At 42.0% G+C, this 25,464-nt stretch overlaps 1 protein-coding gene across 2 annotated transcripts; it reads left to right on the forward strand.

Annotated features, from left to right (window-relative positions):
- On the forward strand, positions 1-25,464 carry LOC148025733 (Peptidase family M48 family protein). Of its 2 annotated transcripts, XM_087692954.1 has the most exons (5): positions 1-333; positions 444-952; positions 1,054-1,527; positions 24,296-24,447; positions 24,626-25,464. In XM_087692954.1, the coding sequence occupies exons 1-5, from the start codon at positions 300-302 to the stop codon at positions 24,882-24,884; spliced, it is 1,428 nt and encodes a 475-aa protein (XP_087549080.1). In that variant the 5' UTR covers positions 1-299; the 3' UTR covers positions 24,885-25,464. The 2 variants fall into 2 exon arrangements, with proteins under 2 accessions (XP_087549080.1, XP_087549081.1); XM_087692955.1 differs by having other exon boundaries at positions 1-952.

Below are 25,464 nucleotides of genomic sequence, written 5' to 3' on the forward strand. Positions count from 1 at the left end.
TGGATCTAAGCAAGGTGGCGATGGAGGGGGTTTAGAAGGTGAAGGGTGTTGAGCATGGTGGTTTGCCCCTTGGGAGAAAGTTGAATTCCTACGTAGGCCTGGCTCCTCTGAGAGCGTTTTGTGAACAGTCGTTAAGAGTAGGCGTGGAAGCTTCTCCTTTGTTGCCTCCCTTACTTTCAGTTTCCAGAGAAGACTGGAAGAAATTATGCAAGGTGTAATTGCCGAGCAAGGAAGGCGCAAGGTGCTCTCTGTGCCACCTCTTCTCGGCGTCACGTCTCTGCCGAGAGAGAGAGAGAGAGATGCCCTTCGGACGAAAGCCTGATCGATTGTCAGGTTGGTGAGATTCTCCACACACACCCCCACACGCGCACACAGAGAGAGAGAGAGAGAGAGAGAGAGAGAGAGAGAGAGAGAGAGAGCCTGAAGCCTATCCATCCGTGTAGCATTCATGGCACGCTACCTCAGAAAGGCCTCCCAAGAGGCGATCCCTCTGCGTCATCGGCCCCTTCACGGCTGCTCCCCCTCCAGAACCACAGCTCCTGACGAAGCCAGGCACCTGCAACCCTGGAGCTTCTCAGGTGTTTTCTCACTCGACAGGAAATCTGCCCTGAGGCTCTATGGAACTGTCTACCGCGGCCGGCCTCTGCCTTTCCCACAGCCGCATGTAAATCCCAGGGTACGAAGCATGCTCTCTGAATTGAGAGCTTCCAAGGCATGCCGATCGTATTATGTGGATGCTCGTGGCTATGAGCATTTCGGCAGGAAAGGGTCTCAAGGGATATATGGAAAGCATAGAGCCCGGCAGTATGTATTGCTGTTTATATCGGCTGCTGGCACTGGCTCGGTAATTTACTACTCAAATCTCGAGGTGGTGCCGCACACTTACCGCAAGCATTTTGTCCTTATCCCCCCAGAACTTGAAGTCAGCATTGTGGAGCAACAGTTTGAGGCGGTTAGTAGTCCGTGTTGGAACAACTTAATAGATCCTAGAATCCAAAATTTACGCTCTCTAGTCCACATTGAAACTTGTGACTGTATCTGCCACTTGTGCAGCTGAAGAATAACTGGAGACCATTTATCCTTCCACCTATACACCCTGCAGCTATTAGAGTGAGGAACATTGCAAGTGATATAATTCGTGCTGTAATGGAAGGTGCAAAGGCTGAAGGGTGGGTTGATATGGACATCAAATACAATGGCACGACACAGGGATACCTACATGGTAAAGGTGACAGGGAGGTCCTTAAGTTTAAAGCAGATGATGATGAAGATTTTCTGGTTCCTAAGTGGGAGGATAACGATGAGACTGCTGACCATGAGTGGGTTGAGGAGACCAGGCAAAGAGGTTTAAAAAAAGGAGCGAAGCCTTACCTTGAGCATTTGAAGCACATGAAGTGGGAGGTTCTAGTTGTTGACAAAAATATTGTCAATGCATTCTGTTTGCCTGGAGGTAAAATTGTTGTGTATACTGGCCTTTTAAAGCACTTCCCTACTGATGCTGAGATTGCAACAGTTCTGGGTCATGAGGTGAGTAGTTTTTCAATTTTGATAGGACCTCAGCACAAAGCTCTAAAGAGGAATAAGCTATCAAATGCTATTTCCCTAGTTGAAATGTTTGTGATCTTAAAGCTCTAAAGAGGAAACAAGTTACGAACTGTAGTTTCCCTGATTGGAATGTTTGTGTTCTATTTATTTTGAAATGTTGAGTAAATGGATGTTCCAAATGGAACATTCATGTGTGTCTATGTGTGTGTGAAGTGCCCACCAAACCACGCCCCCCTTTTTTCCCCTCCTCCCAAGGCCACTGAAACAAATGAAAAAAAGAAAATAGAAAGAAAGAAAACAAAAACAAAAACCCAACAGATGTAACTCCTAACTCTACCCAAAAGATGTAACCCCTAACATGAAGTGAAGGAGTTGCTTTGCTTTAAAAAACTACTTGCTTTCACATGCCACTACTAGTAGAGGACCCTTGTGTGAGTACATATGAATATATCCCCCTCCGAAAAAAGAAGAGGCAACTTTGACAATGATATTATTTGCCTTTGCAGTTATGTACATGCCTTGAAAGTTGGTTTGTCCTCTTAGCAAGCTGCAACATGTCCCTACTCTCCATTTTACGAGTTAAGGGCAATGACAGAGGGTTGTGATGGTAGTGTTTATGTGACATACAGCCATGTGGCACCAACCAGAGTCGCTTGCAATAAGCCTAGTCAAACCCTATGTAGTTTAGTGAGGTTGGCCAATCACAAGCCAAAGGCTATAAAAGAAGCAAGACTCCATGTTTTTCTCTCTTGTGTACGACTTTCACTCTTGGATGGTACTCATAACCCTAAGCAATCTTACAAGTTCATTGCATTGTGCGTTGTGCAGTATAGTATTTTCCCATTTTTGTGTGTGTTTGTGTGTCCCTAGGAATTTGATATATGTTGGTGTTGTATCACATACCTGTGATACATGTGCATAGGATAGTTTGTTGTTTGACTTGTCTTAGAGGTGGACAACTCATTGAACTCGTTGCCTCACATTTGCCCATAGCAGCCAAGAGTTTAATTTCTAGCGTAAATTTGAGCAAAGGAGTTGTACTTCCAAGTTTGAACAAGAAAGAGATGAATAGCCACACCACAAAGTTGGAGTATGAGATGGCAAATGGACATTGGTGGAGTGACTCCTATGTTCTAATCTTGACTTGCTACTCTAAGACATTGTTTGGGGTGTTGGGCGAGCAATACTCCACTTTTTGTTTTTCACATGAGCATTCTTGTTCCCAAGTGAAGCTGAATTGTACATTTTTTCACTACCCAAGGCTGATTTGGGCCTTGTTGGACCAGATGAGTTTGTCAGACCTTGTTTTTAACCAAGTGAATATTTGAATTGATTGCTCTCTGTACATTTCCTTCAAAAGTCATGGCTTCTTCAGCATCCATGCCTGCCCCATCAGCCTATGACTACTTTCCAACTTGGTGATGGCATTATCAGCCCTGTCTACCTTGTTGTTGCCATGGTAGCCTCATCTACTGCTGTGTGCTGCTGTCTTGCTGCGTAAAGGCAGGTTCCAGCCACCCTATCAGCCCAGGTGTCCAAGTTCTGCTGCTGCTGGTCAAAACACAGTCTTTTGGCTGATGTCAGCTGCTGCTGCTGCTTATGCAATTGGAGTCCCTCTCTACTAGAATGCTGGCTTGTTGCAGCAAAACACAGCATCTGCTGCCCTTTAATGCAACTTTTGTGCCTCCAAAACATAGTGTGTCTGCTTAGACTGCCTTCATCAGCCAAAATGTACTTTTTTGTTCATAGCTTGACATTGCTGGCTGCGTGGTCACCTTCGGGATTCATCCGAGTGAACACACACTCGACCCTATTGTTTGCAATGTATCCTAACTGAGTCCATGAATATCATGGACCACCTCTCCAACTTTCCTTGACCCTTGACTCTTCCTTCTCCCTCAAGACTTTCCCCTTGGTTCGACTTCTCTTGCAAGTTGGAAGTGGTCCTATTGCTTCATATTTATTGACTGTATTTGTTACTCCTACTGTGCAAAGGATCTTCTACTTAGCTTCCCATTTCCATCCATTCCATTTTATTTTTATTGGTGTGTAGACAATAGGTACAACTTGACAAAAGATGAAAGCACTCAAAGGTGGAAACGATCCTTGGAGGATGCATTAAGGTTTGTAGAGAAAATAAGAAGAGTGAATGAACAACGGCACAATGAACTTAGATGAGATACAAATGAAGAAGAGAATGAATGAATGCTGAAAACTCAATGAACAAATTGAGTATGCTAGGTGTGATATACCAAATATCAAAGGAGCAAAGTGTTGTCCACTAGCCATTCTCTTGTCGGCATGGGCTGAGGAAGAGTGTTGGTAGTATTAATACATTGTATGGGTCTTATTGGTATTTGGGCACTTGGGTGGTCTTTTGGGTACGGCCCAAACTCCAGTTGTCTTGGGCCTGTGTAAAGAAATGGCTTAACACAGAAAACACAAATACAATTGTACAAGAAAGCACAAACTGATAACAGAATATAGTTAGGGTTAGGGTAATTTAGAGACAATAAACACAATGAATAATCTAGAATAAATGAAATTGAATAATACAATGCTCATGCGGCAAACACACACTCACATGACCTATGGACAAGATTGGCTTCAAGACATGAGTTCTAGAGGGGGTTACATAACCATTGGTGGCAATTCTTCCACGTGTTCTTGGAGTGGGGACCGTTCCCTTATTGTCAGATTGGCAACATTTTTCAATCAAAGTTCTTTATATACCGGATTTGGATTTTAACCTTTTGTTATGGTCTCACAGAACTAGGTACCCAAGTCTTTACATAGGATGTAGTGACCATGGAGGATGCTTCTACAAGAGCGGTTCTTTACATAGGATGTAGTGACTGCGGAGTTGATTCACACTGACCTATGCGGTCCTATGGGTGTGGCCTTCCTTGGGAAGACCAAGTATTTGATGTTGACTGTTGATGACTTTAGCCATTATGCTAGCCTTATTTTTTGAAGTACAAAAGTCAAGTGTATTCCAACTTCTACAATTGGAAGGTGTTTGTGGAGATGCAAATGTCTTTCAAGGTTGAAGGTACTTGAGCAGATAATAGTGGTGAGTTTGTTCTAACACATTTTCTAAGTTTTTCAAGGATAATAATAATCAGATGGAGTACTCCCATTCAAACACACCATCTAAGAATGGTATGTTAGAGCATGCCAATTGGACTATGCTAGAGATGACCCGTTTTATATTGGAGCATAGGAGTCTTCCTCGCTACCTTTGGGGTGAGGTGTCGGCTATTGTGGTTCATATCCTCAATCGGTCTTCTATCTCCTCATTATAGGATATGACTCTCTATGAGGCTTCCTTTGAAAAGAAGGCTTGCGTTTTCTATTTTTGTATCTTTGGGTGCGATGCTTTTGTCCATGTGGACAAGAAGAAGCAAGAGAGCAAACTCGACTCCAAGTTGAAGAAGCTTATTTTTGTGGTTTACAGCATGACTGCGAAGGGTTATTGGCTTTACAACCCGAAGAAAAGATAAATGAGGCTTCGACCTGTGATGATCTTGTTGATGGTTCTTCTTTTGCAGGTGGTTCTTAATCATCGATTGATCCTGCCTCCAACCATTAGCCCCTCCTTTTCCTTGCAGATTACCTATCTATAGTTCTTCATGTGCAACTTGTCCTCGTCCTCTCCCTCCACTTGCTTTCCTCCCTCCTTTGACGGCTCTTGCTTTTACTACTTCGTCTTCGAGTACTTCTACTTCATCTTGATTCCCTTGGGTTTCTTCTCGGGGTGTTGAGCTGTCTGAAGGGGAGCATTACTCTTCGGATGAGGGGGATTTATCTTCATCTATTGTGGGGGAATCCCTATTCGAGACACATGCATTGGAGGCTACTAAACCTCCTTTGCAGCAGCAGGATGAGCCTATCACCATTCCTCAGTGGTATTGATAGCTTATGCACGACTCAAGTGTTTCTCACTTTTTTGCTATCCCTATAAGCCCATGCAGATCAGCCAGATGGTAGGCCCAGTGGTATAGTTTACTTTGTGTGAACTATGCTATGTCACAGATTATTCATGATCGTGAGCCTACTATAGTTGACGAGGCTCTTGTACAGGATATTTGGCTCGTGTTATGCAGGAGGAGCTCGATTCTATCAAGTGTAATCAGACTTGGGAGTTGGTTCTGCGTCCAAAAAAGTGGAAGGTGATTGGTGTGAAGGGGTCTATAAGACCAAGTATGTGGTTGATGGATCCTCGGACAAGTGTAAGGCTAGGCTTGTTGCCAAGGGATTTGCATAATGCCAGAAGTGGTGCAACAATGGAAGCGTAAACATAAGCTGTAATAAATTGCTGAAACACAAGACAAAAGAGAAAGGGAAAGAAAGAACACAATACAGATGAGAACTTAGATGTATGCTCTGGAAATGGAATCCATATACCAAGACATGCGACTGTACAGAAGTGATGTGAGTCACCGGCTGTGGAGGCACTGGCACATGCTCCCTCTCTCCAAGAACTGTCAGGTGATGAATGAATGTGGAGGAGGGAGACTGAGAATTTATATAGGCCAAATAAATGTCAAAAATATGATTGGTCGGCCAACATTAAATGTTGGCTGATTGGCTGCAAATAATGCCAAAACACAATAAATACTGGCAAATAAAATGCCTAAAATATCTATGTGCCCAGCCTACTATACCACATGTACAAACTCAACTAATCTGCTAACACATAAAAGGCAAGCTTGGATTACTTAGAGACTTTCGCATCTACAACTTGGATGTCCACTATATGAGTTTCTTGGCTCTTGCTGCTCATTATCATTGGTTGGTCTTCCAAATGGATGTAAAGTTTACCTTCTGAACGGCGTTCTCGAGAAGGAGATTTATGTCTCACAGTATCTTGATTTTCTTATGCACAGGAAGGAGGATTATGTTTATAGGTTGTGGAAGGCCTTCTATGGTTTAACGCAAACTCCTCGAGCTTAGTACTAGAGGATTGATTGATTCTTCTTACAGAGTGGATTCCATTGATTAGATTATGACAATCTTTGTTATAAGGTTGAGGGTGACATGTATGTGCTACCATCTTGTATGCTTGATTATCACAGGAATGACTCATAGGAGGTTGATTGGACTTGGGAGATCCCGAGACAAGAGTTCGACATGATAGATGTAGGGACGTAAGTGCCGCCCAAGTTTGCCCTTCAACAACATCCAGCACCAATGCTATCGCTTCAAACAAGCAACATTATTGCTTCATCCTATTAGTAGCAGACTTGCTTGCAAACCTTGCCTGCCACATCCTGAGTTGCTTGCTCATAATCCTACGGAAGTTGCTGTTGCCTCAAACCTTGCCTGCCACATCCTGAGTTGCTGCCTCTGGTGCGCCCCCTCAACGTTTGTGCCATCATGCATCACCCCCATGTTCACCAGCAAGCGGACAGAGCTTGCCACATCAACACATCAACATGGCATCCTCTTTCGTTTCAGCTGACACATCGAATTTAATCTTTTTCCAATTTTCCTTCATCAAAAAGTTTGTTATCTTTTATTTTTCAGTCACATAGGCCCTTGTTCACACTCTCTCTTCATCCCTAGTACAAATGTCGTGGAAAATTGGGGGTTTTCATCCAATCCACCCAATTTGACTCCAATTCAAAGGAAAATTTGGGGTTCTTCATAAATCTTCCAAAATTCATTGTGAGATTGCCAAAATTTGTTACTGATTGATCGACAAATTTGTGACTGTTTATCAAATTGACCAAATTTTGCCCAAAATTCACCCAAAAAATTGGGGCTTTTCAAGAATTTGACATTCTTCATGAAAATTGAGGCCCAATTCATCCTCAAGGGTGACATTTAACACCTTTGGACAACATTCAGCACCGTCTAGGTAAAGAATTGACAAAAATTTAACAATTTCTCTTCAATTTCTTGGTAAAAATTGGGGCTTTTCCCCATTCAAGCTCAATTTCAACCAAATTTCTCCAGAAAGTTTAGGGCTATTTGAAATTCGGCAAGTTTCATCACAATTGAGGCTTAATTCAGCTTCACTGCATTATTCGGCATCGATTGCGTAATAATTTCATCCAATTTTTTCAATCTCTCTTCAATTTTCAGGTAAATTTTGGGGCTTTTGCCCAATCGCACCTCCAAGGCACTTGAAATTTGGGGCTTTTGCCTCAAATCACTTTCTTCAGCCTTGACATGCACAAAAATCATAATATTTGGTTTGCTGGCCTTGTTTTTCCTGGACTTTGAAGAAAATTTTACTGCTATTTGCATTATCGGAGCATTCTCAGCCGTTAATCCCTGTTCTCAGCATATTGCTGATTACTGCCTTGTTTAGGTATTTCACAAAGTCACTTTCTTCAGCCTTGACATGCACAAAAATCATAATATTTGGTTTGCTGGCCTTGTTTTCCCTGGACTTTGAAGAAAATTCTACTGCTGTTTGCATTATCGGAGCATTCTCAGCCATTAATCCCTGCTCTCAGCATATTGCTGATCACTGCCTTGTTTGGGTATTTCACAAAATTATTATTTTCGGCATATTTTTCTCCCTCCTCAGCAGGAGAACAACAAGAGAAAGAGATTATTGTCGTATTATTCTACTTCATCGAAGCAGCCAGCAACTTTTCTATGAGTGCTTCACTATTATTCGAGAATTTATTTTTTCTCTCTTCACTTGAAAATTATTATTTTATAACTAGTTTTCACTTATGGCTAGCAATAATAATGTTTTGTTGGGCATGCTTGGCATTGCTGGCAAGCTCGATGGCACCATTTCTCCTAAGTGGGTATATATTATGTGAGATGTTCTTGTCAGGACGAGTCTATGGAATATTGTGAACGGCACCAAGTGAAGGCTGGCTTCTCAAACACCAGCACCACCTCCCGCCTCTACATCGAGTGGTGGCTCTCATGATGCCGAATCCTCTTTCTCCTCTACATTGGTTCTCGCTCAAGAGCAAATCTAATGGGACAGCCGAGATGCCTTGGCACATGCCTTAATCGCCAAGGGGTATATATTTCACAACCTCCAAGATTTGAGATCAAAGGCTTTGAGAATAAAGTTTGTTGTCTCAAGAAGCTCTTGTATGGTTTAAAGCAAGCTCCATGGGCTTGGTATGCCCGAATATATTCTCATCTGTTGCATCTTGGCTTCTAGAATAGCCCTATAGAGGCTACTCTCTACGTTTGATATTAGGGATCTGGTTTTATTATTCTTGTACTCTGTATTGACATGCTTGTCACTAGGAACAATGATGGTCAAATTGCAGCATAAGGCTGATTTACAACAAACCTTGGTCATGACGGATCTTGGTCTCCTTCACTATTACTTGGGTATCCAATTTGCTACCGTTGGGGGACATCATCATGACACAGTCCAAGTATGTTGGACAACTTCTTTAGTGCTTTCAATTCAAGGGCTGCAAGTGTCAGAGTGAAGCAATGCGGAAGTGAATGACCAACACAAAGAGTGAATAGAGAGAGAGAGAGAGAGAGAGAGAGACAGTGAAACGGAGAAAATATGCAGTGAAGAATGCTGTATAAGGATGCAGAAATATACATGGGTGCAGAGAGAATATCTGCGTATGTCTCCACCTCGAAGATCTCAGTCTCTGTCAGCCCCAAGGGCAGTCTCCACGGTCTGCAGCTTGAAATTATTGAAAACAATTGATGCAGTTTGCTAGAATTAGGGCCTATAAATAGGTTGGGGAAAACATGAAAAAACATGTAGGTCCGTTGCATTTAAATGCAATCGGCTGCTGTCTAATTGTTGCTATTTGACTATCTGCCACGTGTCACTTGCGCCTAGCCGACCTGCCACGTGTCATTAGCCTTGCTGCCTGCGCTCCTACCACATTCGTAGACAATGTCACCAAGTGGTGACACTTTTTTCTTTTTTGTTGTTGCTGTTGCTTCTTACCCCCAGAGTTCTCTTGGAATAAGCCAGGATCTTTGCATGGCTAGAAGAGGCAGCCATTGGGACAAATTGGACTAATGGTTTGTTTGAGCCTTAGGATCGGTTCCATATTGAATTGGCATTGAAGAATAGAATGCTAGTGGTTTGGGACTGTGTGCTTAGCCATTGGAGATGGTGCAAGACAATGAGCTTGGCCAAGACAGAAGAAGCACATGTGAGAATGCTCATGGAATAAAAGTCACCGCAACTAAGCCACATTACACTTTTTGATGTGGTCACAATGATAAAAGTTGCTTAGAACAACTTGAGGAATGCAAGGGTCACCGTCCCTAAAATTTAAGGAGTTACTATTTTTGGACCCCGAAATCTGTTCGCGTCATTATCTTCGATTTTGCACGAGGATTAATTCTCTGGTCTGTGCCGAGGTCAAATTTTGCACTAGTCATGGAGAATTTTAGATTAGAAGGTTTAAACGGGAAAATTGTTACATGTATGCCATGTGGCACAAATTTCCAAAAGAGAGAGAGAAAGCATTAAAGAAAACGTAATAGGCATAAGGGGCAAATGGAAGAATGAAGTTTTGAGGAGCTGAGGGGCTAGATTGTTGCAAGAAAATTAGTCATGGAGAGTACTTCTACGTCTCTGACTCAAGTACGGAGGTAGAGCTTGCTCCCTCTGATCAACTCTCTCTCTATTCTCAGAGGAAATGCTTCGCATGATGGGCTGATTCCATCGAAGGTACAATTCTGTGTTTTCTCTGAAATTCTGCACATGAATCATTGAGTATTGGTCACTGAAAATGCAGGACATGCTGGACAGTAAGAATAATGAATTCAGAGATTTGCAGACTGTAATTCTGCGCATGAATCATTGAGTATTGGTCACAGAAAATGCTGGACATGCTGGACATTAAGAACAATGAATTCAGAGACCCGCAGACTGTAATTCTGCACTTGAATCATTGAGTTTTGGTCACATGCTGAACAGTAAGAACAGTGAATTGTGCACATGCTGGATAGTAAGAAGAGTGTGTTGGACAGTAAGAACAATAAATTCAAGACATGCTGGACAGTAAGAACAGTAAATTCAGAGATCTGCAGACTGCAATTTTGCACAGGAATCATTGAGTTTTGGTCACAGAAAATGCTTTCCTAAAAGGGATGTTCATCTGGACATGCTGTACTGTTCTTATGTAGCTGGGATTCACTCAGAAGAGATGAAAACCAATTGTTTGCATGTTATGTATTTTAAAACATTATCATTTTTGTAATTTTCCATCTTTTAATTGATAAAGAAATACGGAGAGGGATGCCAGTCTTCGGGTCCAATCTAGTGCTGAGCGAGGGAGTGAGGTCTCTGCTTATGTGTTTGTGTGTAAATGCCAGGTGTTAATTGAAGGAACTACTGCCTTATGTGAGTCATAGACTGGTTTCATGGTTCCATCCCTGGGATTTGAATTCTTTTTTGTAAGAATTTAAGCTCGGACAGTTTTGGGTAAAAAGGCCATACACAGGTTTTACAAAGATTACAGGACTAGAGAGATGGCAGACATGGATAAAGGCAAAGGAAAACTCCCTCATGAAGAAGAGAGTTCTTCTTCTGCTCGTAGATACCGAAGAGAGAGTATTGGTGCACAAGTGTCAGCACCTTCTAAAGCCGACATTGAACCATAGGATGAGGAGCAAGAACAGGAGGACTTGTTTATGGCACAACTCCTCAGTATGGTTGGCTCTTTTGAACAGCTTGTAAAGAATCCTCGGATGCAAAAATTTTTGAAGTTACATAATGAGGATTCTCAAGCTGAGTCATCACATCATACCATGGAGCGCTAAAAAAGGCAAACTTCTAATGTGCGTGAGCATGTGGAAAAGACATCAAACATGGAGACAGGTCAAGTGCAACAACAAGCACGAGCACAGGACCAGGGAGTGAATGGTCAAGGCAATAATGCACAAGTGGCACAGCAGACTATTCCTCCTCAGTTTGCTACCTATCCTGGTTACTTTGGTGGTGGGCTAGTTTTTCAAGCAATGGTTGGATTACCCAGGGGTTAACAGGGATACTTGCCTAGAGGGCCACCAGGAATGATGCCTATTGAGGCAGTGAATCCACTTTATGCTAATATTTGTCTATAGCCCGATTATCAGACTCTGCAGAGTCCTTATTTGATGCTTGGAGTACAAAATGCAGCCGCTGGTTTTTTTCAGCCTAGTGGATATATGGCAGCTAAGATAGGTGAAATGAATGCTGATAATGAGCGTAAGGGACTCCCCTTTTTATAGCCACCTGTCTATGGTAACTTGACACCAAAAAGTGCAAAGCCTAAAGACTATAAAGAGGGTGGTCAGGCAATAAAGTTTGAAACCTTCAGTGGTATGCAAGATAAGCTGAAAGCTTCATTTATACAGCAGTTTGATGCAGCTTACACAGGAGAGAATTTTATTGAGACTTCTAAGGTGCGGAAGGCTGCAACTTTTTCGAAAGGTAATGCTTTGCAGTGGTGGAACATATTGTTGATACAAGGATATGCACTTGCCACTTGGGTCCATTTTAAATAGTTGTTTGCAGCCTCATGGTTAACTAAGATGTTTGAAGTAGATGTCATGACTACATGGCATAAATTGGACGCGGGAAATTGTACGGATTTAGAAGAGTACAAAAAGAAATTTTGGGAAGCACTTTTGCATGTGAGTTCTTACAGGACAGTACCCTTGTCAGAACAAATTGAAAAGTACTGTTGCGGCTTGTTTGAAGCCATCAGGGATTATTGTACCAAGACTAGGGTTACAAATATGGTACAGTTAATTGAAAATACTGGTGTGTTAAATGCATTGTTGAAAGGAAAAGCTGACAGCTTTAAAGGCATTGAAAAGAAGGATTCTCAGTTTAAGCAGGATCTTGGTAAGAAGAAGAAGCAATTTCCAGAAAAGACCAGATTTACAAAGAAGTCTTTTTTGGAAGAAAAGATTTCAGTAGCAATCTCAGCCTTATTTTAAACAGGATAAAGGACAGAAGAGGCCACTTTTTGGCAAATCATTTGAAGAAATAAAAGTTTTAATGATGGCTAGTAAATGCTTTATATGTGAACAGAAAGGTCATATTGCTTCTAAGTGCCCACAGCAATCTTCTAAAGATGCGGAGGACAAAGATGCTCCAAGTAAAAAGAAGCCCAACATTGGCTTAGTGCCTGATATGGTGGGAGATCAATCAGCTGATGATGCTACAGAATTGTGCAAGCTTGGGAAAAGATCAGAGATTCCACAGTGTTTATTTTCTTTGATCCTGGAGCTCGTGCAAACTTTATCTCACCGGCATTGGTAGCTAAGCTGGGTATACGTCTCGAGGAAATGGGACCAATTGGATAGGCTGATTTGGCATGCCCAGGACATACTGAACATGTCACCCCCATTCTTGGCAAACTTTGTATGCATATTCAGAGCTATGTGGACACGGAGGAGTTCCATATTATGCCTTTAGAGGGTTGTGATGTTCTGTTGGGTATCCCATGGTGCCACAGGAAGCACGCTATCTTGGATACTTACAATAGAATGATTACTCTTGTACATAGGGGCAAGAGTCAAGACTCATGTGTTAGATGTGAAGCTTAAAGGAGAGTCTGTCCCAGTTGTTTTTGCTTTTGCAATTACTTTTGTAATGAAAAATCATATTTCTGCGTACTTGGTTTTTGCAAAGCAAGTTAATGAAGTTGACAGTAATGTGTCTGTACTAGATGAAAGTAGAAGGGCTTTCTTGGATAAATTCAGTGACTGTTTCTCAGATTCGTTACCAGGAGAGTTACCCCTTGAGAGACATGAAAATCATACCATAGATCTTATTCCAAGGACTAGTCCACCCAATAGGCCACCGTATAGGTGCGGTGCAGCAGAAAGAGATTATGACACAGGTTAATGAGCTTTTAGAGAAGGGACTAATCCAGCCCAGTAGTTCTCCGTTTTGTTCACCTGTGTTAGTTGTTTTAGAAAAAGAACGGCTCTTGGCAAATGTGTATTGACTACAGAGCCTTGAATAAGAACAAGATGAAGAATAGGTTTCCGAGGATAGATGACATTCTTGACCGATTACAGGGAGCATGAATGTTTAGCAGGATAGATTTGAAAAGTGGGTACCATCAAATCAGAATCAAGCCAGAGGATATCCATAAGATTGCTTTTAGAACGACATTTGGTCTCTATGAATTTTTAGTCATGCCGTTTGGATTGACCAATGTTCCTGCTACGTTTAATAGGATGATGGATAGAATTTTCTGCCCTTATCGAAGTTTCGTTGGCACATTCTTTGATGATATGATTATCTTTTCAAAGAATGAAGAGGAGCATAGAAAACACCTAGTTGCAGGCTTTAATGAGCTTAAGCGTAACAGATTGCTCATTAATGGTAAGAAGAATGATTTTTTTTGGAAGAGATTCACTTCCTTGGGTACATAGTTTCTAAAGATGGTGTGAAGATGGATCCTGCAAAGATAGAAGCAATTGTCTCTTGGCCAGACTTGAAAACCATTCATGATGTCCGGAATTTTCTTGGCCTATGCTCTTACTACAGAAGATTTGTAAGACACTTTGCAGAGATTGCTTCTCCTTTACATGCGCTTGAAAAGAAGGATGTCAAATGGCAATGGACTGACAAAGAGAAATCAACATTTGGATGTTTGAAGGGGAAAATCACTATAGATCCAGTACTTATTTTGCCAGATCTATCTAAGCCATTCATAGTGAAGTGTGATGCATGTGGAAACAACATTGGTGCTATATTAATGCAGAATGGCAGAGTTGTGGCATATGAGAGTAGAGTACTTTTTGTCATTGAAAGGACTTACCAAATTTATGAGAAAGAATTATTGGTTGTGATCCATGTACTCTCTAGTTGGAAGCACTATTTGCTTGGTGCTGATTTTGTAGTGCAAACGGATCATCAAACACTTAGAGACTTTCTCACACAAGATAAATTGTCAGAGAAACACATGCGTTGGGCAAATTTTCTATCTATGTTTCATTTTCAGATAGTGCATGTGGAAGGCAAGAAGAATGTAGTTGTAGATGCTTTATCTTGTAAACCACAGGTGTCAGCTGTTTCAATTCCTTATCACCATGAATTGGATGATATGAAAGAGTAGTATGGTGGTGACGAAGATTTCTCTGAAATCTATGAACAGTTGATCAATGGCCAATATCATGATCATTATGTGTTCAAAGAAGGCTTTATCATGATGCATGGAAGACTATGCGTTACAAAACAATTAAGGCCAAAAGTTTTATTGGAAAGTCGTGCTCCGCCGTATGCAAGACATTGTGGTATTGATGTTACAGTCAAGGCGGTAGAGACTTTCTTCTATTGGCCAGCCTTGAGATCTAATGTTGATGCATATGTTAGATCTTGCCTTGTATGCCAAAAGGTCAAATTTGATAGACAGAAGGCCCCAGGGTTATTGCAATCACTGCCTATTCCAGAAAGGCTATGGGAAAGTATTGCCATGGATTTCATTTTTGATCTTTCAAGAACTTCTTCAGGGAATGAGGAAATCTGGATTATCATTTGCAGATTCAGCAAACATGCACATTTCATTCCTGTAAGGAAAAAGATTAAGTCAGAATACATGGTAAAGATATTTATGGAAAATATCTTCAAGTACCATGGAATGCCACGGTCAATTGTGAGTGATAGAGACCCAAGAATGACTAGCTTGTTTTGGAAAGCATTGTTTGAAAACATGGGCGCACTATGCTGAAATTTTCATCTTCTTTCCATCCACAAACTGATGGACAGTCTGAAGAAGCAAATTCTACTGTTTTAGATCTATTGAAGTGTTATGTTTCAGATCATAAGACTTCTTGGGAACACTATTTGCCATTGGTTGAGTATGCATACAATACTACAGTGCACTCATCTACTGGCAAAGCATTTTTTGAGATTGTGGAAGGTGGAAAGAAATTGCCTCCCATTTTGCAGAAAAAAGATAACATCTTTGAAGTAGATCATTATGTAAAAGATTGGGAAGAAGCATATAAAAAGGTCAAGTATGCCCTAGAAAAGTCCAAGCTAAACAGAAAAGAGCTGGTGATAGTCATCGTCAGGAGCTCTTGTTAAAAAAGGATGATTGGGTCTTATTGCGTTTTGAAAAGGCACGCTTGAGAAAACAGAAGGGCAAGGATCGTTTGTTTCGAAAGCTGAGTGTGCGTTACTATGGCCCTTTTGAAGTCTCAGAGAAGATCAATGACGTAGCATATAGGCTGAAATTGCCAGAGAATTGGAAAATTCATAATGCATTCCATGTGAGCCTATTGAGGCCTTTTATTGGTGAAGTGCCAAAAGATATGGTTCAAGAGGAATAGCTTGAAGTAGAGGAATTAGATGAGATTCTAGTTCTTGAGTAGATCTTGGCACATAAGGATAGGAAAGTGAAAGGTAGAGTTATAAGAAGATTTTTGGTGAAGTTCAAGAACTATTCACCAATGGATGCCAAATGGATGGAAGAGGCTGAATTGGCAGATTCGCCTCAGTTATTGCAACTTGACCGAGAAGCTTTCCTACTGGAATCTACAGTGACTTATAATGCTTTTTGAAACAATATACATTCTCTATCGTAGAGTTGAATACTGCATCTCATTGAATAATGCACAATGTATGATTTACATTTAGCATTAACATGTGTATCATTGAATGAAATCTCAGTGCTTTGAAGTTGTATTTGTTACACTTCAGTTGAGTGAATATGCATGTTGTGACACTAATAGTTCGTGCATATGTGCTATTGCCATGTGCTGCATCCAGAAACATGTATATTAGAAAGGCTCCTAGTAATCACAGTTAGATACAGGATGTAATTCTACACCTATGTAAGACTTGAACTTGCAATGACACAAATGGTAGTGGGAAAACTCCTACCGTCAGTCCATGTCATTTGTTAGCAAGTGATACATGCAATGGCACTAATAACATGGAGAATCTTTTTATCGCCCTCTGTCATCCGTTAGCATGTGTGGCATGCAATCGAGGTCGCTTGGTTCTTTCAAGAGAGCGGTATGTCACCAAGTGGTGATACTTTTTATAGTTGCTTTTTTGGCATGCTCGCATGGGGCATGTGAACTTTGGGAGCTTGATGCTCTTACAGCGTATACATATGCTAGATGGATTACCTCTTCTTGAGAGACCTTCTAAGCACTTGTGTGAGGGATGTATTTTGGGAAAAACGCATCGTTTTTCGTTTCCTGTGATGTTGCTTTCAGAGCCACAGCCAGGTTACAATTAGTGCATTCAGATGTATGTGGGCCTATGCAGACAAAGTCATTGGGAGGATGTTACTATTTTGTGACTTTTATTGATGACTTTACTCGATTCTGCTGGGTCTATTCTTTGTGACTATTGTTGCACTTGTGACTTTTATTGATGACTTTTTTTTACCTCAGAGTTCTCTTGGAATAAGCCGAGATCTTTGTATGGCTAGAAGAGGTAGCCATTGGGACAAATTAGACTAATGGTTTGTTTGAACCTTAGGACCAGTTCCATATTGAAGGGCATTGAAGAATAGAATGCCAGTGGTTTGGGACTGTGTGCTTAGCTACTGGAGATGGTGCAGGACAATGAGCCTGGCCAAGACAGAAGATGCACATATGAGAATGCTCACGGAATAAAAGTCCCCACAACTGAGCCACATTACACTTTTTGATGTGGTCACAATGATAAAAGCTGCTTAGAACAACTTGAGGAATGCAGGGGTCACCATCCCTAAAATTTAGGGAGTTACTATTTTTGGACCCCGAAATCCGTTCGCGTCATTATCTTCGATTTTGCACGAGGTTTAATTCTCTGGTCTGTGCCAAGGTCAAATTTTGCACTGATCATGGAGAATTTTAGATGTGAAGGTTTAAACGAGAAAATTGTTACATGTATGCCATGTGGCACAAATTCCCAAAAGAGAGAGAGAGAGAGAGCATTAAAGAAAACGTAATAGGCATAAGTGGCGAATGGGAGAATGAAGTTTTGAGGAGCTGAGGGCAGATTGTTGTAAGAAAATCAGCCATGGAGAGTACTTCTATGTCTCTGACTCAAGCACGGAGGTAGAGCTTGCTCCCTCTGATCAACTCTCTCTCTATTCTCAGAGGAAATGCTTCGCATGATGGGCTGATTCCATCGAAGGTACAATTCTATGTTTTCTCTGAAATTTTGCACATGAATCATTGAATATTGGTCACAGAAAATGCAGGACATGTTGGACAGTAAGAACAGTGAATTCAGAGATCTGCAGATTGTAATTCTGCACATGTATCATTTTGTATTGGTCACCGAAAATGCTAGACATGTTGGACAGTAAGAACAGTGAATTCAGAGATCTGCAGACTGTAATTCTGCACACGAATCATTGAGTTTTGGTCACATGCTGAACAGTAAGAACAGTGAATTCTGCACATGCTGGACAGTAAGAAAAGTGTGCTGGACAGTAAGAACAGTGAATTCTGCACATTCTGGACAGTAAGAACAGTAAATTCAGAGATTTGCAGACTGCAATTCTGCACAGGAATCATTGAGTTTTGGTCACAGAAAATGCTTTCCTAAAAGGGATGTTGATTTGGACATGTTGTACTTTTCTTATGCAGTTGGGATTTACTTAGAAGAGATGAAAACCAACTGTTCATAGGTTATGTATTTTGGAACATGATCATTTTTGTAATTTTCCATCTTTTAATTGATAAAGAAATACGGAGAGGGACGCCAGTTTTCAAGGCCAATCTGGTGTTGAGCGAGGGAGGGAGGTCTTTGCTTATGTGTGTGTGTGTAAAGACCAGGTGTTAATTGAAGGAACTACTGCTTTATGTGAGTCGTAGACCGGTTTCAGACTGCCTACTAAAAACTGCATCTGCTTGTCCAGGGAATGTCACTCTCTAACACACCCCTCTCAGATCTTGGACATGGCAGAAGGCTAAGGGATCTGGAGTGCTATGGAAGTGAAGCTTGGGGAAGCACCTTGGTAAACAAGTTTGCAAGATTGTCCTCTTTCTTGCAATAGACCAGGGAAAGGGTCTCATCCAGAATCTTCTCCCGAGTAAAATGGTATTGGATCTCAATATGCTTTGTCTGAGCATGAAACACAGGATTCTTGGTCAAGGCAATGCAACTTTCATTGTGGCACTATAGAACAGTACGACCTGTTTGTGGGCAGCCAAGCTCCTCCAGAAGCCTGTGAAGCCACATTGTCTCACATGTAGTAGAAGACGCCACTCGATATTTCGCAGCAGTTGAAGAGAGGGCAACCATAGGTTGCTTTTTGTTGCTCCATGAAACAGCACCAACACCCAATGTAAAACAATAACTTGTCGGGGATCTTCGATGATCCACATCACCAGCCCAATCTGAATCACTCCAACCTGCAAGTACCAAGTTCGTAGCACTTGTACTAGTAGGATAATAGATCCCAAAATCAAGAGTCCCCCATAGGAACCACAAAATCCTCTGAGCAGCTTGCCGATGCACCATCTTGGGTTCACTCATGAACCCGGCCAACACACCTACATCATAACATAAGTCAACATGGGTATTAAGAAGCCAAATCAAGGAACCAACCAATTGCCTATAACGGGTAGTATTTGCCAAAGGAGAATCGGAATGAGTTGTAGCTTTCCAATTCGGGTCCATAGGAGTCATAAGCGACTTGCTTCCCTCCATTCACACGTAGCCAAGAGCTCCTTTACATATCGCTATTGGGAAATAAAGATCCCCCTCGGAGTTTGATAGATCTCATGACCTAGAAAGAAGTCCCATATCTGTCATCTCAAACTTCTCATGAAGTGTTGCCTTCGTTTGCTCGATCATCTGAGTATCGTCACCTATCACAATCAAGTCGTCCATATAAAGGACAAACAACACACGACCTTTACTTGAGATGTGTACATACAACAGGGGGTCGGCTTTGGAACGCTAATACCCTAATTTCTCCTGGAGGAACGAGTCAATCTTCTCATTCCAAGCACGGGGAGCTTGCTTAAGGTCTTAAAGAGCTTTCCGCAACTGGAACACCTTACCATTAGAAGAATTGAAGCTTGGAGAGATCTCCTTCTTCAACTCTCCATTCAAGAATGCAAACTTTACATCTAGTTGATAAACCGGCCATCTTCTATGGCTAGCCAAGGCAAGAACTATGTGAATAGTGGCCATCCGAGCTGTAGGGGCAAAAGTATTGTGGAAATCAATGCTTATGCACTGTGCAAAACCTTTAGCAAAAAAGTGGGCCTTGTGCTTGTCCAATGTGCCATCACTGCGCTACTTGGTCATGAAGACCCATATGACTCCAATGAACTTCTTGTGAGGAGGCTTCGGCACAAGAAATCAAGTGCCATTCCTCTCAATCGACTCTAGTTTGTGCTCCATTGCTTTCTGCCAATGATTATGTTGTAAAGCCTTCTTCACGGAAGTGGGCTCCCAATCCCGCATGACACGAGTCATCAAACAATAATTAGTGTAAACAAGCTTAGTGTGGTGTGCTTGGTTCCTTCAAGAATGTCGTGAGCCATCTTGTGGCTGCGACTCCTCAGGGATCCCCTCAATCCCTGCATCACGAAGAGTGTCACAAGCCCAACGAGGAGGCCGGAGCTCACCTTGTCGATCTCCATCTGCGGAAGTTTTTGGAAGGTCCATTGATGACGGGGGAGCAATCAATGAATCGGGCGGTTGAGAATTAGGCTCCTCATCCGAAGAAGAGTCCTCAAGAGGCATATGCTTCAGAGGAATAGTCGTTGGGGCCCAACTATCTCCAGGATCTCTAAGAACATGGTGTTCCTCACTCCCCTTTGTGGCTGAAACTTCCACGAACCGAGCATCATGGTTCTTCTAGACATCTTGCTTAACAGGATCATACAATCGGTAGCCTTGAGACTGTGAGCTATAGCCCACAAACATCTGTCTTTTGAAAGCCGCTTTAAATTTGTGACGCTATGTCTCGGGATGTGAATATAGGCATCACACCTAAACACCCTAAAATAAGAAACATCTGGCTTAGACCCAAAGTACACCTCATATGGGTTCATGCCAACAACAACGGAAGTAGGGTAATGATTGTGGATGTGAACGGCGGTAGCCGCAGCCTTAGCCCATAGGCATTGAGGTATCTGACGATACTCCATCATGGTACAGACCATCTCGATCACATTGCGATTCTTCCGCTCCAAGATGCCATTCTCTTGAGGGGTGTTTGTATTGGCAAACTCTTGGTAAATATCAAGATCTGCATAAAAACGAGCAAACTCATTAGAAACGAATTCTCCATCCTTATCTGATCATAAGTTCTTCAGCTTCTGAACTAATCGGTTCTCCTCAAAGAGCAACCAATCCTTAAAGTTGGAGAAAGCCTTTGACTTTAGCTTCATGTTGTAATCATCCACAATTAGCATGAAATACAAGCTCCCTCTAAGGGACTCCGTTTTCATAGGTCCACAAAGATCGGTAGAAACAAGCTCTGAGGTGCGAAACTCTGTCTCGGCCTCAGAAGACATCTTTACTTACAATGCTTGCACAAAACACAAAGAGCAGCCCCCTCTAATTGTGAGAATACAGCTTGCTAGGGCTTTGGTTCGCTTGTCCCGCTCCTTCTTTACCCATCGGCAAAATCTGCACTTGAAGACCCAAAACACAGCCTTCTTCCTTCTCTAACAGCAAAAACCAGCAGTAGCGTCAGCAAATTTTCTCCTTTCTTGCACGCTCATGCTCACCTCAACCTTGTTCTGATGCACAACCCAGCTGCTCACACTTGAATGCTGAAAACGTAGCCTTGTGTCGTAATGAAATCTCCTCTTCAGTTTGGGTCCACCCTAGGTCCTTCAATGCTTTGATACCATGTTAGAGTGAAGCAGTGCGGGAGCGAATGACCAAAACAAAGAGTGAACACAGAGAGAGAGAGAGAGAGAGAGAGAGAGAGAGAGAGAGAGAGAGAGAGAGAGAGAGAGAGACACTGAAACACATAAAATTTGTAGTGAAGAATGCTGTATCAGGATGCGGAAATATACATGGGTGCAGAGAGAATATTTGCGTATATCTCCACCTCGAAGATCTTAGTCTCCATCAGCCCCGAGAGCAGTCTCCACGGTCTGCAGCTTGAAATCTATGAAAACAACTGATCAAATTTGCTAGAATTAAGGCCTATAAAAAGGTTGCGAAAACATGAAAAAACATGCAGGTCGGCTGCAGCCGATTGCTGTCCGACTGCCTGCCACCTGTCACCTGCGCCTAGCGGTCTTGCCATGTGTCATCTGCCTTGTTGCTTGCGCTCTTGCCACACAGACTACTTGCTGAAAATTGCACCTGCTTGTCCAAGGAATGTCACTCTCTAATAGCTAGCCCGTGTCGTCTCCCTTGATGATTGTATTGGATCCTTTGACACTACTTTATATTAGTAGGCTATTAAATGCTTAATTTATCTATGTTACACGAGGCCCAATCTTCAATTTTTTGTCTCCCAATTGAGTAGGTTCATGCAGACCCTTTTATTACTTCATTGGCACATGTAGTCAAGCATGTCTTTCAATATCTTAAAGGCACCCAAGATCTTGACCTTTTCCACAAGGTTGATTCTTCACTCTTTGCATAGATATTTAGATAGTGATCGCCATGGATTTTCATATTCCCATGTCTCTCATAGTAGCAACTACTTCTTAGGGACATCTCTTGTTTCTTGGTTCAGCAAGAAACAAACTACAATTGCTACTTGAAACTTCCAGTTGTAAGACTAAGTACAAAGCAACGTTTATGGTAAACTGCATTTGGCTTTACACCCTACTTGCAAATCTTCATGTGCACCAGGTGGCTCCGATACTTATTTAGTTTGACAACTGGAGTGCTCTGGCCATTGCACGAAACCCAAATTTCCATACCCATATAAAGCATATAGAAGTTCATTACCATTATGTTCATGTTAGGGTTGTCTTACATACTCATTGAAGACAACTTGCTAGTTTCTTTCACAAAGGCTCTGTGAGAGAGTACAATGGAAGAGAATCACAAACATAGAGAGAAAAAGATAGGAGAAGAAAAAGCAAGAAGAGTAGAAATCTGCATTGAACAATGAAGGAAAGCTGAATACAATGAGCATTGATCAGTCCCTGCATGCAGCTCAAGGCATCGGCGAGGACATGGGATCAAGCTGAATAATGATGTCAGCAATTGTGACGGTGACGATGACGGAGATAGTGCGTGTGCAGCCTGCAGTTCTCATTGTAGATGGAGAAGACTGCAGCAAACGATCGGAGCACCTGCAAAAGACAAAGAAGAATAATCTGCCCAGCCAAACCAACTGCGATAAATAGCAATAAATCTGAAAATCTGTCCAACACTAGTCTTGTTGACCTGCAAGAACTGGCCCATTGCATTAATGCAATCCGACTGCAATAAATGTAGTGAAATGATGAAATGATGACACCACAGGCCAATAAAAAATCCAGCAGTCTAGGAACTGGACAGCAGCTGGTAGGGCAACACAAACACTAGAAATGCACACTGGACGAAGAAGGAAAAACAGTCAAAGCTCCAAATGTCCTTGTCAGACTTTGACTAGGGCTCACAACCAAGAGATGACAAATTGACAAAATAAGGCAAGCTAACACCCCCTCTCAAATCTTGGGTGTGTGTCTAAAGACCCAACAATCTTACATGATGAAGCATAGAAGCCTTAGGCAAAGGCTTCATGAAGAGATCTGCCGCATTGTCCGCCGTGGGATAGTAGACCACCTGCTAACTCGGAATCTATGATCCACTCCCATACATAGTGATATTGCACCTTTATGTGCTTCGTGCGAGCATGAAACATGGGGTTCTTTGCCAAAACTAAGATACTTTGGTTATCCATGCACAAGTGAGTGGGTCCTGTTTGTGGAAAGCCAATCTCTGCCACCATTTGATGGAGCTAAACTATCTCCATAGTTGTAGAACAAAGAACAAAGTACTCAGCCTTTGTAGAAGAAAGTGCCATGGTAGGCTACTGCTCCATGAGATAGCTCCCGATCCAAGGGAGAAAATGTAACTTGTAGAAGATCGTCTCGAATCCACATCACCTAAACAATCTAAGCCCCACCATCAAGAAAGACTAGCCCCCTCTCCATACATGATCCTATAGGATCAAGTCTCCTATAAATAGCGCAAAATGCGCAAAGCAGCTCTCTAGTGAGCCTATGTAGCAGTCTTCATAAAAGAAGACAACAGTGCCACCACAAAGAAATATCCAACGGAGTGTAAATGAGCTAGATCAACAAATCAACAAGGCACCTATAATGGGTAGTGTCTAGAACCGGTCGTCAAAAGCTTGGACTTTGGGTCAATGGGGCGAGAAATACACCAACACTCCGCCATACTAAACTCCAAAAGTAACTTGGAGATGTACTTGTGTTGGGATATGAAGATGCCTTATGCCATGTGATAGATCTCCAAACCAACTGAGAAGTATAAGAGTGGCTGCTAGAATGATTTTGGGTAGCTTTAAGTGTGGCTATCGTACCTCCTCATTCCAATGTCTTCGAGGTGATTGACGGGGGTGGTTGAGTGGCAGCTGCTGCAGCTGTCTCTACCCCCCAGTCCACTGCCTCTGTACAACCCATCTTGGGGGAAATCTTGGTCACCTGCCCATTCAGAATCCAGATTGGCACCTGTCAAGCCACTGTTGTCATTTATATATATGGACCTTGATTGTTTACTGCCATGGTGTATTTTATGAAGTCTAAGGTGCATAAAATTTAGTAGCTCAATCTGTTCTGTACATTACAAGCACTTCTGATGAAGTGCATTGCTGCATTGATAATCTTCCTTTTTTAAAAGTCTCTTTCATTCTGATCTTAAACTTTGGGGTGTGATTCGGCACAGGTTGCACATGTTGTGGCAAGGCATAGTGCAGAAAGGATGACACGACACATTTTTGTGACATTGATAGAGCTGGCTATAATGGCTTTTTTCTATGCTCCAGACCTTGTGCGATCAGCGTCAATATTACTACTGGAGCTTCCTTTCTCAAGAAAGTAATACTCATACATGCAGCAAACACTAAGAGAGATTATCAGCATTGTCTTTTATGTGACATGTCTGATGTTTCTACCTCTCATTGATGTTTAGGGCTTGTAAGCTGGTTGGTTTCTGGCAAGTTGTTCCATTAAACCTGCAGATTGACGGATCCCTTTTGGACTTGATTACGTGCAGGCAAGAGCTAGAAGCAGATCACATTGGCTTGCTGCTGATGGCAGCTGCAGGGTATGATCCGCGTGTTGCACCATTACTTTATGAAAAATTGGGGAAGCTTGGTGGGTCTTCTGAGCTGCTTCAATATGTGGCCACTCATCCGTCAGGGAAAAAGCGGGGTGAGATGTTGTTAAAAACTGGTACCATGGAGCAAGCAGTGAAGATCTATCATGCAAAACATGGAGGTAGGGTTGTCAAGGGGTTCTTGGATGAGTTTTGACCTTGTACCTTCTTGTTTAATTGAGCCTGTGCCATCATTTGAAGAATGTGGAAGCTCATGTACAGGAATGCATAGCTCTGAGGAATTCCAATAATCCAGAATTATGCAACCAGAATGAGCATATTCAAATGTGTTTTAGTCTTGTTTCAATGATCTCTTGTGATATAAACAAGTGTAGCTTTGTCAAAGGGAAGGTCTGAGTCTTGTCTCAATGAGCCCAAAGTGAATTGATTAAGTGTATGCCCAGTAGCATAGCTCTGGTTGTCCTTCCAAGGGAAGATATTGGGCGACAGCTCCCTTGATGGTAAGTCAAATGCTATTACCTCCTCATAGTGATGGTATAGTTACTTACCACTGTGTAGTGGTGTCCTTGCAGTTTGTTACATTAGGGGTGTATAGAAGATCCTAACAATTGAGAAAGTGTGTATAGAGGACTTGTAGTCCTGATTGCAAGTGTTGGGCTTGCTGATACTTTAAATCTGCCTATAGAATACTCTTGATATTCCTCTATACTTGTCTGTTCTCAAGGAACCAACTTCCTATACCATATCAGAAGGAAATTGTAGAAGAGGAAGTTACA

This window comes from Lygodium microphyllum, chromosome 14, assembly GCF_053477565.2.
Source record: "Lygodium microphyllum isolate KBCC chromosome 14, Lygodium_microphyllum_v1.1.10, whole genome shotgun sequence".
In the NCBI taxonomy this organism is placed as follows: Eukaryota; Viridiplantae; Streptophyta; class Polypodiopsida; order Schizaeales; family Lygodiaceae; genus Lygodium; species Lygodium microphyllum.

Bases quoted from the DNA above. Each gene is read 5' to 3' on its own strand.
- LOC148025733 (XM_087692954.1), top strand. From the start codon at position 300: ATGCCCTTCGGACGAAAGCCTGATCGATTGTCAG. The intron at 953-1,053 runs GTTAGTAGTCCG...CCACTTGTGCAG, and splicing joins TGGAGCAACAGTTTGAGGCG to CTGAAGAATAACTGGAGACC. The intron at 24,448-24,625 runs GTAATACTCATA...GATTACGTGCAG, and splicing joins GAGCTTCCTTTCTCAAGAAA to GCAAGAGCTAGAAGCAGATC.